Genomic DNA, 14,086 nt, shown 5'->3' with positions numbered 1-14,086 from the left:
ACACGTTATGGCATGTACAAAATGCCTCTCATCACTGGACCATGAGGACGAGAATAATCTGGCCCTGATAGCTGGATGCAAGCACACTAAATAGAGGCATAAGCAGGTGAATCAAATGAGCGGTAATGAGCAACCAGGCAGAGTTAGACAAGTGAATGGAATGAGCAACAATGCCAGCCATCAGCTCCAAGATCATTCTTCTACTCTTTACATTTTTTTTGCAATTATCTATACTTTCTACAACATCAACATAATTAGTTTCATCCAGAAAATGTATTTGTTTGTGGTTGAATCGTCGCTGCACCATCTCGCCAGATACGAAAATCTAAAGTTTTTTCGAGATGAGGCACAGTTGAATTTGAAAGTTTTACCATTAGATATAAAACTAAGAAAAATAAATATAAGGAAATTATCATGCAGAATTATAGAAAAATGTTCCTTTAATATTATAGTGCAGTATATTTAAAGCATATTTTACTTTTACACTGAAAGGTTAAAAACTTTTACTTTTTTCACTTTTACTTGAGTAAAAAGCTTAAGTTGATTCCCTAATTTCTACAAACTTGTTTTAAATAGAAGGATTTATACTTCTACTTGACTAATAAACATTAATACTTTTGACACCTCTGATCATACTTTTTACGCTACACTCTTTAAAAGCTTCTTGGTTTATAAAATCTTAAAGACAGTTTAATAAATAAGCTTAAATGTCTATTGATAACTTTTCTTAAATGCAATCAGTTTTATTTTTTTTTTTTTCCAAATTATTGAAGGCTTTTTGCCCAGGTTTTTTTTTTAGTTCATCTCACGTTGGTAATTAACAACTCCTTAAAAACTAGCTAAGCTTGCTAATGTGTGGGCACCCAGCAATAAAAAACAATGTCATCTACTTGTTTCCAGGTTTACAGCAGCCTTCAGTCAGAAGAGTCTCGCATGCTGCTCTTGATCCTGGACGAGCTGCAGAAGCTGCAGAAAAAAGTTTACATTCATCTGGGCGGCAGAGATGAGAAAATGAAATTTGTGTCCTGGGCCAAAAGGATCAACAGATATTTCTTTGTTTGCTACACCATCACCATTTCCCTCTTTCTGTTCCTCATCTGGAGAGAATGGAAATCCTAGAAATATGAGCAAATTGCTTCCAACAGATTCTTTATTGTAGATCTAACCTGTGTATGTTGATTTGTAAAAGGTATCAGTGGTGATACTATTTAGTTTCACTAAATTCACAAAGCAGATTGAACTGAATACATGCGGCAAAGCTATTTAAGTCCCACAGGCGTGACAGATTTTACACTAGTTTTTAGACACAGAACATCAATATATCAACTCAAACAAATAGATTTTTTCCCCAACAAAGAGCTCAATATGAAGCTGAATATTATACACTGCAAAAACCTTCTAAGAATGAGTAAATCTTTCTTAAAATAAGTTTATATATTCTATCTGCCAATGTTGTGTTTTTGGATGTATTTGAGTTCTTAGGCTTTTCTTTGTTGCCCTCTGGTGTTGGTCTCCTTTTCCCTAGCTCTTTTCTAGAAGCCTCTATTCTCACCTGCTCCCAATCAGCTTGTTAGTCCTGCCTTTGTTCAGTCAACCATAAATACCCTCCCTGTGCAGTTCCTTAGTGCTGGTTCCTCGTCTCTCCTCGTCTTTTCCTGGCTCCTCGTGCTTGTTTTCCCTGATGTCTCCATGATTCTGCTTAGTTTAACATTTTAAGTTGGATTTTTGATTTCCTGCTTCTGTTAACTGTGATCATTCAAATAAAACTGCAAGAACTCACCTCTGCCTCCCTTCCTCTGTATTGGGGTCCTCAAACCTCAACCAGACATTGACAGTTATTTTATCTGAGTTCTGTTTTTCTAACCTCTGTCGGGAGGAGAATTCCTGCCTCAAGTGACGAGTGAGAGGAGAATGGAGCAGGAAATGAAAAGATGGATCGGTGTGGCTGCTGCTTTAATGAGGACACTGCACTGGTCTGCTGTGGTGAAAAGGGAGCGTAGCGAAAAAGCACAGCTCTGGATTTAGCAGTCGTCTACGTTCCTACCCTCACCTGGATGAAGACTCAAAGAAAGAGATCTTGAATACAAGCGGCTTGAAATGAGCGTTCCCTACAGGGTGGCTGGGCTCTCCCTAGGAGATGAGGAGCTCTGTAGAGCGACTTCTTTTCCAATTCAAGAGAAGTCAGCTGAGGTGTCGAAAATCTTTTTAAGATGCTCCTTGACATGCCCATTGGGAGGTGTCTCCAGGACACGCTGGTATGGAGACACTTTCCTCCAGCATTTCTTTCACTATTGTTAAAGATAGACTCTGTATAAGCACCTTGAAGCTTTCTCTCTCCAGTTCTTCTTTCTGAAAAGAGATCACTCTGGACAAACTCTTTCAATAACACTTCATAACTTATATGTATTGAATAACCATCAGACATGACAACAGATTTAGGTAGAAATCCTAATCTTAATCAGATCAGAAAAGTTGCTTAGAGTTACAGAAGGCAGCTGCACACCCCCAGGCTCACCTCTCAGGAAGCGGCCATGATTAACAGTTAAAGAGGCATTTTATACATCTCTAGTATGCCACATTATCACATCATTACATCATACACGTTAGCAGATGATTAGACATCCATGGCTCCAGCCTTATCAAAATAACACTTTGTGCTTAGCTGAAGGACACCTCTCTCATTCCATTTCCAAATCTTTGCCACGTGCAGAATGATTATAACTGTATATCCGGACAGACAAACTGTCTTATTTAGATAAACAATTGTGGGTTAGTTCTAACATGCAACAGGCAGCTAAATATTAAGGTGTTATAAACTCACCTCATCAATTATTCTAACACTATGCTGGAGGGATTATGTATCTCTGCGGGACTGGGAGTGTTGGTCTTCCCTCAGCATAGCTGTAGAAGGTCTCTGGGGAGAAGGAAATCTGGGAGTCTCTGCTAAGACTGCTGCCTTCGGTAAGTGGTATTTAGAGTGGCTAACAGGTTCAAGAACACAGAACACGGCTAAAAAAGGCCACACTGAGCCAAAGGCACTGCAGACGAAATGGAAAATGCAAACAAACATTCAGACAAAGTGCAAAACAAAAATGCTACAGCGATATAACACAGAGTGATTCAAACTACAAAATGATTACACAACAAAAAATGACATGCAGAAAAAAGAGCAAAACAAAAATTGCTGCAATCTTAGAAAAATGGACAAGAGAAATATTAAAAAGGCTACAGGTACCAAAAAAAAAAAAAAAAAAAAAACTCACCTCAAAAAAAACTAAAAAAGTATCCCAGAAAAAGCTTAGTTAGCCCCCAAGTCAGGTAGGAGGAGTCCCTAAAAGTTTGCTGCTGTTCTTAGTGTAGCGTATGTTTTATCCCCAACAGAGAGCTGCAGGTCCTTAAATAATAAGAACCCCCTGCAAAATGACAGTATTAAACTGCAGGGATGGTTTACATTAATAGTGTTTTTTGTCCATGTTCTAAATATGAAGCTGGAAATTGAATGAGTAAAACTTTCTTAAAATAAGTGTATTTACCCTCGATTTGAATAGGAAAATCAGATGATCTGCCAATGGATTGAGAATTTTGTCCCTTAAAATAAGATAATTAGATATTATGCGCATAAAATAAGAGACTACAGAAGTGTTTTCTTATTTTAAATGCAAATTTACTTATTCCATTGGTAAAGTGTCTCACCTGCTTATTTCAAGGAAAATGAACTTGTTTTAGGAAAAGGAATGACTTATATATATAAAAATGTTTTACAGTGTAAAAGAAAAAGTGATTTATTCACATTTTATAGTTTAAGAAAAGCATGTATGTCATGAACTAATACATATGAGATGTATTGATGAAATAAAAATGATCTGTTCTTTTTTCCTGAGGTAAACTGCTGTCATTTTTCATTTAATACCTCCTGAGTTCCTTGCTTTAATGTTATAAGCTGCTGCTGCTGCTAATGGCTTGCTATATATACTCCTATCTTGCATTGCAGAGTGGTTGTTAAATGTAGGCCATGCTCGGGGAGAGAAAGTTAAATTTGAATAAACCCCAAAATCAAATTTCCAATTCATTTATTTCAGGTGAAACTCTTTTTCCAGAAAAGCATAACATTACACTAAACATCACATAAAAATAGAGGGAACAACAATAAAAAAAAATATATGTCGGGTATGCTTTTTTGATTTTTATTTTTCTGTGTGTTTTGGAAATTCATGTAAAACATTTGAAAAATAATTGAACGCTTATACATTATAGATATGTATGTGTATTCATGCAAATGCATTTTTATCTTAAATCTTACCAAGAACCCACATATGTATTTAATGATAAAAACCTACATTGATAGCGTGCATTGAGCTAAATATCTTTATGTTTTGATAATGATGTTTCAGATTTAAGAATGGTTTTTAATTGGTAATATGTTTAATTTTAGTTTCTGATAAACTAACTGAGGGAGAATTAATTTAGTCAACAAATTATTAAACCTCAATTAAATAAACTCTAGAAATATAATACTTTGTCTTTGATCAATCAACTATTAGATATTCTATCATTTTAGCCATTACTTCCAGGCTTTTAAAGACCTTTATGAAACACCCACAGTTAGACTGGCAGGAGGCAACAATAAAACAAGTGGGTTGTAATGGCGACAGTGTTCATAATGCTGCTCTCACGTTGCCTTGGTTCCATTCTAATCAAATTCTATCTGTTGCATCATCTTCTTTGGTAACAGTTGGCTGAAGTCACAAGTTCAGAGCTAAATCTTGCTTGTTGACAGCAAGCTGTAAAGTCACATTATCTCTCATGCTAAACTAATAGATGTCCTCCACCTGTCTTTTATATTTAGTTTGGCTTTTTGTAACTCATTTGTTGCCGTAAACAGCTGTCAGCAGAATAAAAGCAAAGCCAGATACATAGCAGGCAATGAATGTCTCCTCGGTTGTAAGTTAATTATCTGTCACGCATCACCACGGTAGTGGGATGGCTCATTTAAGTGTGGACTTTACTGCTAAGAATAAAGGACAACCACCCGGGTCCCACAAGCCTGCAAAAAGCTCTTGAGATGATGCTTGTTTCTTTCGTTCTGCTTTGTACCATCATAGGTAAGTTCTTCTAAATAGCCAATTCCATTATGGGCTATTGATTGTCTTTATTGCAAATAGACAGTGTATGCTTTTAATCAACAATTTTCAAAGATTTGTTTTCCATCAAACAAGAGTTTAGCCTCACATACATCCACTTATATATGTGACAAAACTTTAGTTTAGGAGCTACATCAGGCTTGTACATACTTGTTGAATCTTTAAGTATATATAGCTCTATTGGTGTTATTGCTGACTTCAACCTATGTGCATGTTCTACTTAAATCATCTTCAGAACCAAGTAAGCCTTTTGTTTCAGATGTGAAACATGACAATTCAAATTCTTATTTATCTAAAGCACTCAGGGTGCTCCTGATGAATGGAAATAAATATCAGTGCTCAGTGGAAAGGCCACTCTTATAGTAATTATCTATACAGATGTTTTTTTATTAGATTATAGGTACCACAGGTTAATTCTTCTGCACTACAAATTATGGAAAACATTTATTCAGAGGGAAATTTTGATCTAATACAAAATGACTATATTTCTGTTTGTAACTGTTTTTTCTTTAGATGGGGTTTCCTGTGAAGTGTGCAGTTATCAGGATGTTCTGGATTACCTGAACTTGACGGCAGACAACTCTGTTTTTAAACTGACCCGACCCGTTCTGGACCACACACACGTCACAGTGGTGAAGTCGGACATCATCCTCTATGCAATTCTGTCGGTGGTACGGGCTTCTTTACATATATAACTCATCATTAGGGATGTCCTGATCAATATATTCTAGTGATCCAAATCATTTATATGTTATATGCTGATAGGGAGAACTCAAAATCAGTCACTTGTACATCCTTCAGTAAGTAACAATCATTGTAAAGGTCTGTTAAACATTTTAAACAGTGCAAGATATGCACCCAAAACCTATTTGATTTTAAATCGTTCTCTAGAAAATGTCGCCAGATAATTAAATTAAACCAGATTTTCTGAAATTGTTTGTGTTCCTATTCTTAGGTTGAGAAAACACAAACCTTTGTACCTTTCGTCTGGGTATCAGTGGTGAGTTTTAAGAAATTTTCTTTCATACCTCGACAAACATTGATGATAACAGCAAGTATAACTTTTTATTCCTTTGTTGGTTGATTTCAGTTACTTAATTCATTTAATTCACTTTTATTGCAGCAATGGCAAGATGAGCGAATCTCTTGGGACCCATCTCAGTTTTGTGGAATCACTGAGATTTCGGTGCCTAAAGACATGCTCTGGAAACCTGACCTTTTCATCTATGAAATGTAAGCCTTCAGCATATAGACACCCACATTTTTCATCTCAATATCAGAAAAGACATAATTGTGATATATTCAAGCATCTGTGGGAAAAGTATTGCTTCTGCATAATAATATGCATCTACTATAGGAATTGAAACATGCAAATTGAAATACAAAAAATGTCATGACTGATTCTGTGCACTGTTTTCTAGTCCACTAAAGGAAAATGTTCTTATATGTTCGTATAATAAGGTAAATGTGTTGCTGTTTTAATGCCAAACTTTGTTTTAAGGTTAATTAAAAAAAATAACAGAACATTTTATTTCAGTATCAAAATTAAGGTTCAATGCAGGAGCAGCCACATTAGTTTGGATGTTGTTGTGAGACATATCCAAAGCTGAAACCCACTGGAATACAAGAATTAGACGAAGTCAAATCCTAATTCACTTTTAGAAAACACCAGAGCATGGAGTTAGTTTTATTCATTTTGTAATGAGCTAAAGTTAGTTTTATCATTTTTATAATGAATTATCTTTAGAACTTACTTAGAAAACAAAATACCATAAAAAGTTAAACATATAGATGTGCCTGGTTAAGAGCCTGATCTTCGATGACTCAAAATAATAAAAGTAATTTTTTTTATAGCACATGCAATAAGTGGGCATGTTCTGGGGATAGACAAACGGTAAGGCATACAAACTGTCTTGGTTCCGCCCATAAAAATGAGCGGATTGAATGTTCACAGGCAGTTGTGTTTCATCATAAAAGAAAGATGAGGTTGTAAGCCACGTAGTTAGAGGTAATACTGTATGATAACAAATGTTTGAAAAACAGTAATTATAATCCTAAATAATATTTATAGAGCATTTTCCATAGGTTTTTGAACAATGAAATATAAAACACAAGAAAGCTGTCTTTGTCTGTTAATTGCTTTGCACATTGTATTTGTTTACATTTGCATGGTTTGGTCATTAGAGTATGATCTGCATATTCATTTTACACATTCTTCAAACATGCACTTATTTTAAGACATAGCTTCTGAAGATCAGATTCCAAATGTTTCACTTCTATATATTTGACATATCTAAAGAAGCAGTATTGGATCAGTGTTTTATTTTATTTTTTACTTAAGGCCACACGGGGTAACTTTTGACCAATGTATTAATCTAATTCAAGATATATTGAATGATTACTGAGGTTATTATGTACCACTTGCCACACACTGATGCTCAGTGAGGGCTGCTCTCCTCAAAATCTCAGCTTTATAACTGGAGATGGTCGGAACATCTCTGAATAGGTCTTGTGATCTTGAGTGGCATTTTACGGCAGTCTGAGCTGCCCTTAAACACAAGAGTTAACTAAGCTATCGGTTACATTTAGCCATTAAAACAGATATTTTTGGTTCTCTGATGTAGGATTAAATTCGAGAGGTGTGAATGTTACCTTGTCTTTACAAGTCAGTTTTAACTTCAACTTTACTTTTATTGTCCACTGAATGAAATTGTGTTTGCAGGAGGGTAAAAACAATGGTAAAAAAAAAGGGTAATAAAACATGAAAAGACGAGAACTCACATGATAGGCACACAGACATTAACCCTCCTACTGGTCACTACATGAGCCTAATCCACCACTCGGCACACCTGCTCATCTCCACCCTGCCTGCTATTATATCTCACTGTTTCCACCTGTCTCCTAGCCTGACGTAGTCCTACTCAATTCTAGTCAGAATATGATTCTGATACTGCTCCATAGAGCTGTGATTATGGGGCGTGTTTCGAACAAACCAGGAAAAAAATGGCTCTGCACTCAATTGGATAGACCTACAACCAATAAGAGCAACGGAGTGCGTGACGTATGGCATAGTTGTTGTCAACAAAAATCAAAGCGTGCAGTTGCACGCCTAGAATAAGAAGATGAGCCTTGATTGCGTTTCTCTGTTCCTCTTTTAAAATTAATTTGCTGTCGATATCTTCTAGAACAGACCTAATAGCAGAATCTACTCACCTAAACTCTCCAGCGGCAGCCATTGTTGTTGTCACCCATGCGCGCTTTGGTCACATGGTTGATTACGTTACTGTTGATCATCTGTCCATCATCGTATAAAGCCTGCCCTAACAATTTGATTGGCCCGCCAGATATTGTGCGAGCATACTCGCGCTACTACTGAGCAATGCCAGACCGAACTTCCCGACCTCAAACGTTGTGGGCAGGACTAAGTTCGGAATGGCACCCAGGCAACCTGTCTCCACTCCCCTATAAACCTCATTTGGATCAGTTCCCAGTGCCAGATCGTCTCAGGCTAACCACTGAGTACTTTCAAGCGTTACTGATACTGTCTGCCTATCTGTTACCTGACCTGATTCTGCCTTTTATCATCGAGCCTCCCTTATCTGATTTTGTCTGCCCACCCGGAAACACTAGCCGACCGGCCTCTGGACCTCTGCACCTGTTCTGCCTTGGAATGTCCGGCTGTGAGCCCGACCCCCACTCTCTCAGTGAGTTACCGAACCTGCTTAACCCCTTTGCATCTCTGAACCTACTAGTGATCAGACCTTGACCTGCATTCTGGATTGCCCCTTTGTACTGCCCTTTGGACCTCATTCTCTGGACATCATATTGTCACTGGAGCACACCAGTCAGGGTCCCCAAAGAAACGTCTGCCGCTCAACGGCCCTGCTCCCTCAAGCCCCGTCCGCAATCGGACGTCCGGCCCGGACCTGAACTCACCACAGAGCCGATCCCCAGTTCTGAACAGTGCCTGCCTATCCCCTTAAGTAAAATCCAGTGCATTGAATCTTGAGTCCTATTTCATGAGCAGCATTTAGCAACTCAGTCATCAGGACTCAGCCTGCAGGTCAAGTAACTCCATGGCTACTCAATCTACTGGTTCAAATTGGTTTGCTATTAGCTTCCAAAAAGAGCAAGACTGATTGATTTTGCCACAGTGTAATGTTGACAGCAGCCTGCGGGCCCGGGGATACTAAATCTGGAGGTTACTGGTCAAGTACAACTGGTAAAATTTACACAGTGTTTCTTTTAAATTCTCAAATTCTGATGTCTTTATGCAGCACATGGTTTTCTTTGCATACTATGTGCTGTAATTTATGGAAAGACACATAAACAGAGTAAATTTAAGACTCAATAAAAACTATATTTCATATAGAGTCAGCTATGGTGATTCTGCAGCTATGATGATAAACTACAATTTAATAATTTCTGTTACTGGATTTGCAGATGTAATCAACTTTATTGTGTATTTACTTTTATTAAAGTACACACAACCGTTTTATAGTACATTTAGTACAACACTAAAGCAAACAAAATTAGTCCAGCATCTGTTCAACGGAGTTGAATTAACAGAATCAACAGAGAGCTGTACTCAACGTAATTTATTTTTGTATATGCTTGTGTGTACAAAATGACAAAATAAAATCTGTCTAAGTCTAAGTTCAATGTAAGCATGAAACATGTTGAAAGACATTAAAAAGTGTGTCTCTACCTTAATGTTTTTTCAGGATACAGAAGGATGAGTCTCCTCCAAACCCATACATGATCGTAAATCATAATGGTACCATCTTTTATGATGAGGACATGCGGGTAGTTAGCACTTGCAAGATGGACGTCCACAAGTTTCCTTTTGATACTCAAGAGTGCAGCATGTCCATCGGTTCTGCAATATACTGCGGTGGGTATTATATGTGGTGGGTAACATAATGGCGCTATTTGTAGCTCAGCCTGCTCCCTAATTCTTAAAGCCGTTAATATTTATTGAAAAAGAAAACATTTAGAATTTGGCAAAACATACTCATGGTTAACATATATGAAAGGATACAGTAGGAGTGTATTGGAACCAAATGGAGGAGTGAACTTGCACTTAATTGACAGCCATAAATTACACAAACTATCTAAACATATTAAAAAAGATCTGGCTGGTGTGACATTTTTTTTGAGACTTCTAACTCACATGCAGAAATAACTCTCAGGAGAAAAATCACATCCTGAATACAGAGTAATGAAATGTGCAACATAGACTTATGTCTATGCAATGGCTACAGAAGCAATTAGGGATCTTGAAGATGATTTTCTGAATTAAAAATCCCGCTTACTTGAGATCTTGGAGATGGAAATGGCCGCCAGGGGAAGGTTTTGCAGGGTTGTTCAGAGACTTGATCTGTGATTCTTCCACAGAGGACAGATGGAGTTTGAGATAGGTGCTGCTATAATGTTGGGGTAGACAAGATGTGCAACAGAAAGAGTTGTATCCAGAGTTTATCAGCAGAAAGCAATGAGGAAAAGGTTAATGGCCTGTACTTAAAAAGGGCTTTTCAGGAGACTTGACCAAAAGCGCTGTATACTACATTTAGTCATTCACCCATTTATTCACACACATACACTGATAGTGGCAAGCTACATTAGCTGAGAATTAGAACTGTTCTAAGCAACAGTTCTTTTGTCTGACCAAGAAATGTGTTAAAATGTATTTTTTGCTGTACTAGACTTGGTGGAAGCAGAAAGGTAAATTGCACTAATCAAAGATTTGAAACCTAATTTTTCTACAACTTTGAAGTTTTGCACCCTGACCCGAGCAGAAGGTATATAGCTTAGCATTGCTGATGATGATAAAATGGGCTATTTATGAGAATGTAGATGTCTTCCCCCTGAAACCTGGACACTGGTTGACAGGAGCCTGACAGAGGGAGGGAGCTAAACGGAGGAGTTACAGTTTGGTTGGAAGGCAGACACGTGCAGAGATGAGTTAAATGAAAGTCTTGGATGGTATTTGATGCTGAGGAGGCTTTGAGAGCAGAGATTGGGGAGATAGATCCGAAAGAGGTGGTATTCTGGAAATGCATTAAGGCTTGGCAGAGTCTTCCAGATTGAAAACATGCCTAGGCCAATCTGAGATAGGAGGTTGGAGCAAAGGAGAAGGGCTTCCTCTGTGCTTGTTGATTTTCCAAAGGAGGGAGCAACTGGTTGTGGCCGAGGAGGAGGAAGGAATTGAGAAGCAAAGCCACATGGAAGAAGGCTCGGAAGCTGAACAGAAATTAAACAGTGGCAGAGCAATGCCCCCTTAACGTGGAGAGATGAGGGATGGGGGCATTCTAACATTCTGGCACTGAAGGAAGCATAAACTTGGCACGGCTGTTCAGGTCAGAATTCGACATGTTGAGTGAATGAAGTTTGCATTTTGGTTGAATGGCAGACACATTGACCGTGTTCAGGAAGCTTATAAAGGAGAGTCGGGGATGCTACTGGCTGCTGAGGAGGCTTGGAGAGCAGAATAAGATTGGCAAAGGTAGATTTGGATGATGTGGCAGTTGGGATATTCAGGTACTGCTTGGCAGAGTCTGCAAGATTGAAAAATGAATCTAGGCTCTATTTATAGTGATTTCTTCATATCACCCCAGTATTTTAGGTTTGTTTTATTCTGGATTACTGGAAATCTACATGTACAATAAAATTCTCAAGGTTACAGGACAGAGTTAATCATAGAGACACACCCTGAATAAAAATCTTTAAGGGATATCTAATTTACTCCTATGCAAGATGATGAAGAGCAGTGACGATATAATAATACGGAGAAGAGTAAAACTCTGATTATTTTTAATTTCTTAAATTGTTAAAAATGTTTATTACTTTAATGTTTAAAAAACATAATTTTGGGACCCTAGCCAGAGCCACTGTACTACTTGTTAGCATGGCCGCGGGAAGTGGGGGGTGCTGCAGCATCACCTAGTGGTGAGAGGGCGATAAAAAAAAACATTAAGATACTGTTTGCACAGTTTATAAATTTCTTATGAATATTTTTGGCAAATGATTTTCACCTTTTCATATTTTAATATTACGTGTATTTGGATTTTAATTTAATAATTTTGACGCCTAATCAACACAACTTAATGTAAGTTACGTTCTCATGGCACGTCAAGCAAGCCAGGGCATGGTATCCCGCTCGCAACAGCATACTAGTAAATTTACATAGTCTAATGACAAAAACGAGGAGGAAATATGACACACCGCCACACACTTTCATATCTACTCATGCAGTATTCAGATTCATGCAGTTTAATGTAACCATAGTATTTTAGAGTGTTATTTTGATCTTGTGTTGTGTACAGTAATGGATGTGGAGAACTGTTAGATAATGTATAAATAGTATAATAATATAATTATTTCTTTGTTGTTCACGTATAAGGATTTTGGGGCTAATAGTAACGCTAATAGTGTCATGTGACATAGACACAGCTGACCAAATCTACGTTGTTATAGTGTTATTGTGAAGTTTAATTAATAGCGCATATACTGACCTGTCTGTGTGTTACAGACTGGTTGAGTGCACTGAAGTGTATATGAAAATAAAGTAGCGAATCTCAATCTATTTACTTTTTTTTTAATTGTATTTTAAATAGGCTTATAGGCTCATAGGTCTTTAGTCCAAAAACATTTCCAGCGCACTCCCTGTTCAAGAGTACTTCCAGCGGCCTTGCTTGTTAGTGTTTGAAACAATTCAGTTTATAAATGGAATAAAAATCTATATAAAATTACAGCTTTTGAGACCATTTCTGCAGTTTTTCTTCCACATTAAAGCTTTCACTTGTATTGACTGAGAGGCAATTTAGCAAATGTAACCCTTCTTTCATCTTTTTCTCTCCCAACAGTAAAAGAAATGCGGATTTTTCCATTCTCAAATTCTTCTCGAGCCACGCAATTTTCCCGAGAGGTAATGAGGACTCAGGGAGAGTGGGAGTTTCTGCAAATGTCTGTTGAAAGCTCCAACCTCAGCTTGAACGATAGACATTGGGAGCTGCTGACCTACACGGTACACAACACAAAACATCTGACAAACTATAAAAGAGAGAGAGTTGTAGCTTTTGGAAGCTTTTAATATGATCGACAGGTTGTTGATCACCCAAATAGAAGCCTTGAACACACCTGCTATATGCATAATTCCTAAGATGCTTTGTAGTCTTTAAACATATATAGTCTGGTTGAACACTGATCTAAATCCCCATATTTTTAAACCAGGCATGTTGGTTTTTCTTATCCAGGTTTAGGTAAGGGAAACACAAGTAACAATAAGTACTTGTTCATAATAAAGTAAAATAAAAAAGTATTCTTTACACATCTGGGGTCTCATTTATAAAGCTTACATACCAACAAAAAGAGGCCTGAAACTTGTGAATGCCAACTTCTAATCAAATGTTGTAATCAATAAAAAAAACAAACTTAGAGTGAAATTTTATTTATCTGTAGGATGTGCGCAGATTTTGGAGAGAGTGAAATTGGCAACATTGATGATGGGGAACTGCCTAAATTCAAAATCAAAGTATGCACAATAATTCTGTTTCAATGTGAGCCATACTGCTGATCAATGCATTAATGTAACAAGGTGTGAGGAATTCCCACTGATTACGGTAAACATTTAAACATTGTCGATGCTTAATGGTTCACAATGCACTGTAAAAACGAAAAAGTTAGTTCAACTCAAAATTTTAAGGCAACCGGCTGCACAGAATTTTTGAGTTGAAGGCATCAACTTAATTTTTTAAGTTTTGTAGAACTACACTTATTAAGTTGTGTCAGCTAAGTTTTTCAAGTTCTGCCAACTAAGTTTTTTTAATTCAAGTTACTGGAACTTTCAAGCCTGTAAAACATTAAATCTATGTTTTAATTGGTTCATTTTCTTATTGTTCGCCTTGATTTCAGAAAACATCGACCTCATTGGTTCAAGTTATTTA

The 14,086-nt window shown here is 37.2% G+C and overlaps 2 protein-coding genes across 3 annotated transcripts in view; both read left to right on the top strand.

The window, feature by feature from the left end:
- The window catches only part of LOC107089299 (5-hydroxytryptamine receptor 3A-like), a 12,295-nt gene extending 10,851 nt beyond the window's left edge, over positions 1-1,444 (top strand). For both annotated transcript variants that reach the window (XM_015382031.1, XM_015382023.1), the window contains one exon: positions 901-1,444. In XM_015382031.1, the coding sequence (XP_015237517.1) occupies positions 901-1,119 (219 nt within the window). In that variant the 3' untranslated portion in view covers positions 1,120-1,444. The remainder of the gene's footprint in view (positions 1-900) is intronic.
- A 3,615-nt stretch (positions 1,445-5,059) lies between these two features.
- LOC107089361 (5-hydroxytryptamine receptor 3A-like) overlaps positions 5,060-14,086 on the top strand; it is a 17,571-nt gene continuing 8,544 nt past the window's right edge. Inside the window, exons 1-6 of the mRNA XM_015382109.1 lie at positions 5,060-5,102; positions 5,655-5,812; positions 6,097-6,141; positions 6,265-6,374; positions 9,866-10,035; positions 13,007-13,167. Coding sequence (XP_015237595.1) covers positions 5,063-5,102; positions 5,655-5,812; positions 6,097-6,141; positions 6,265-6,374; positions 9,866-10,035; positions 13,007-13,167 — 684 coding nt within the window. The 5' untranslated portion in view covers positions 5,060-5,062. The remainder of the gene's footprint in view (positions 5,103-5,654; positions 5,813-6,096; positions 6,142-6,264; positions 6,375-9,865; positions 10,036-13,006; positions 13,168-14,086) is intronic.

Source organism: Cyprinodon variegatus, unplaced genomic scaffold (genome assembly GCF_000732505.1).
Source record: "Cyprinodon variegatus isolate N-32 unplaced genomic scaffold, C_variegatus-1.0 Scaffold12, whole genome shotgun sequence".
In the NCBI taxonomy this organism is placed as follows: domain Eukaryota; kingdom Metazoa; phylum Chordata; class Actinopteri; order Cyprinodontiformes; family Cyprinodontidae; genus Cyprinodon; species Cyprinodon variegatus.
The sequence above is the reverse complement of the archived record's forward strand: the minus strand, read 5'-3'. Positions and strand labels throughout refer to the sequence as shown.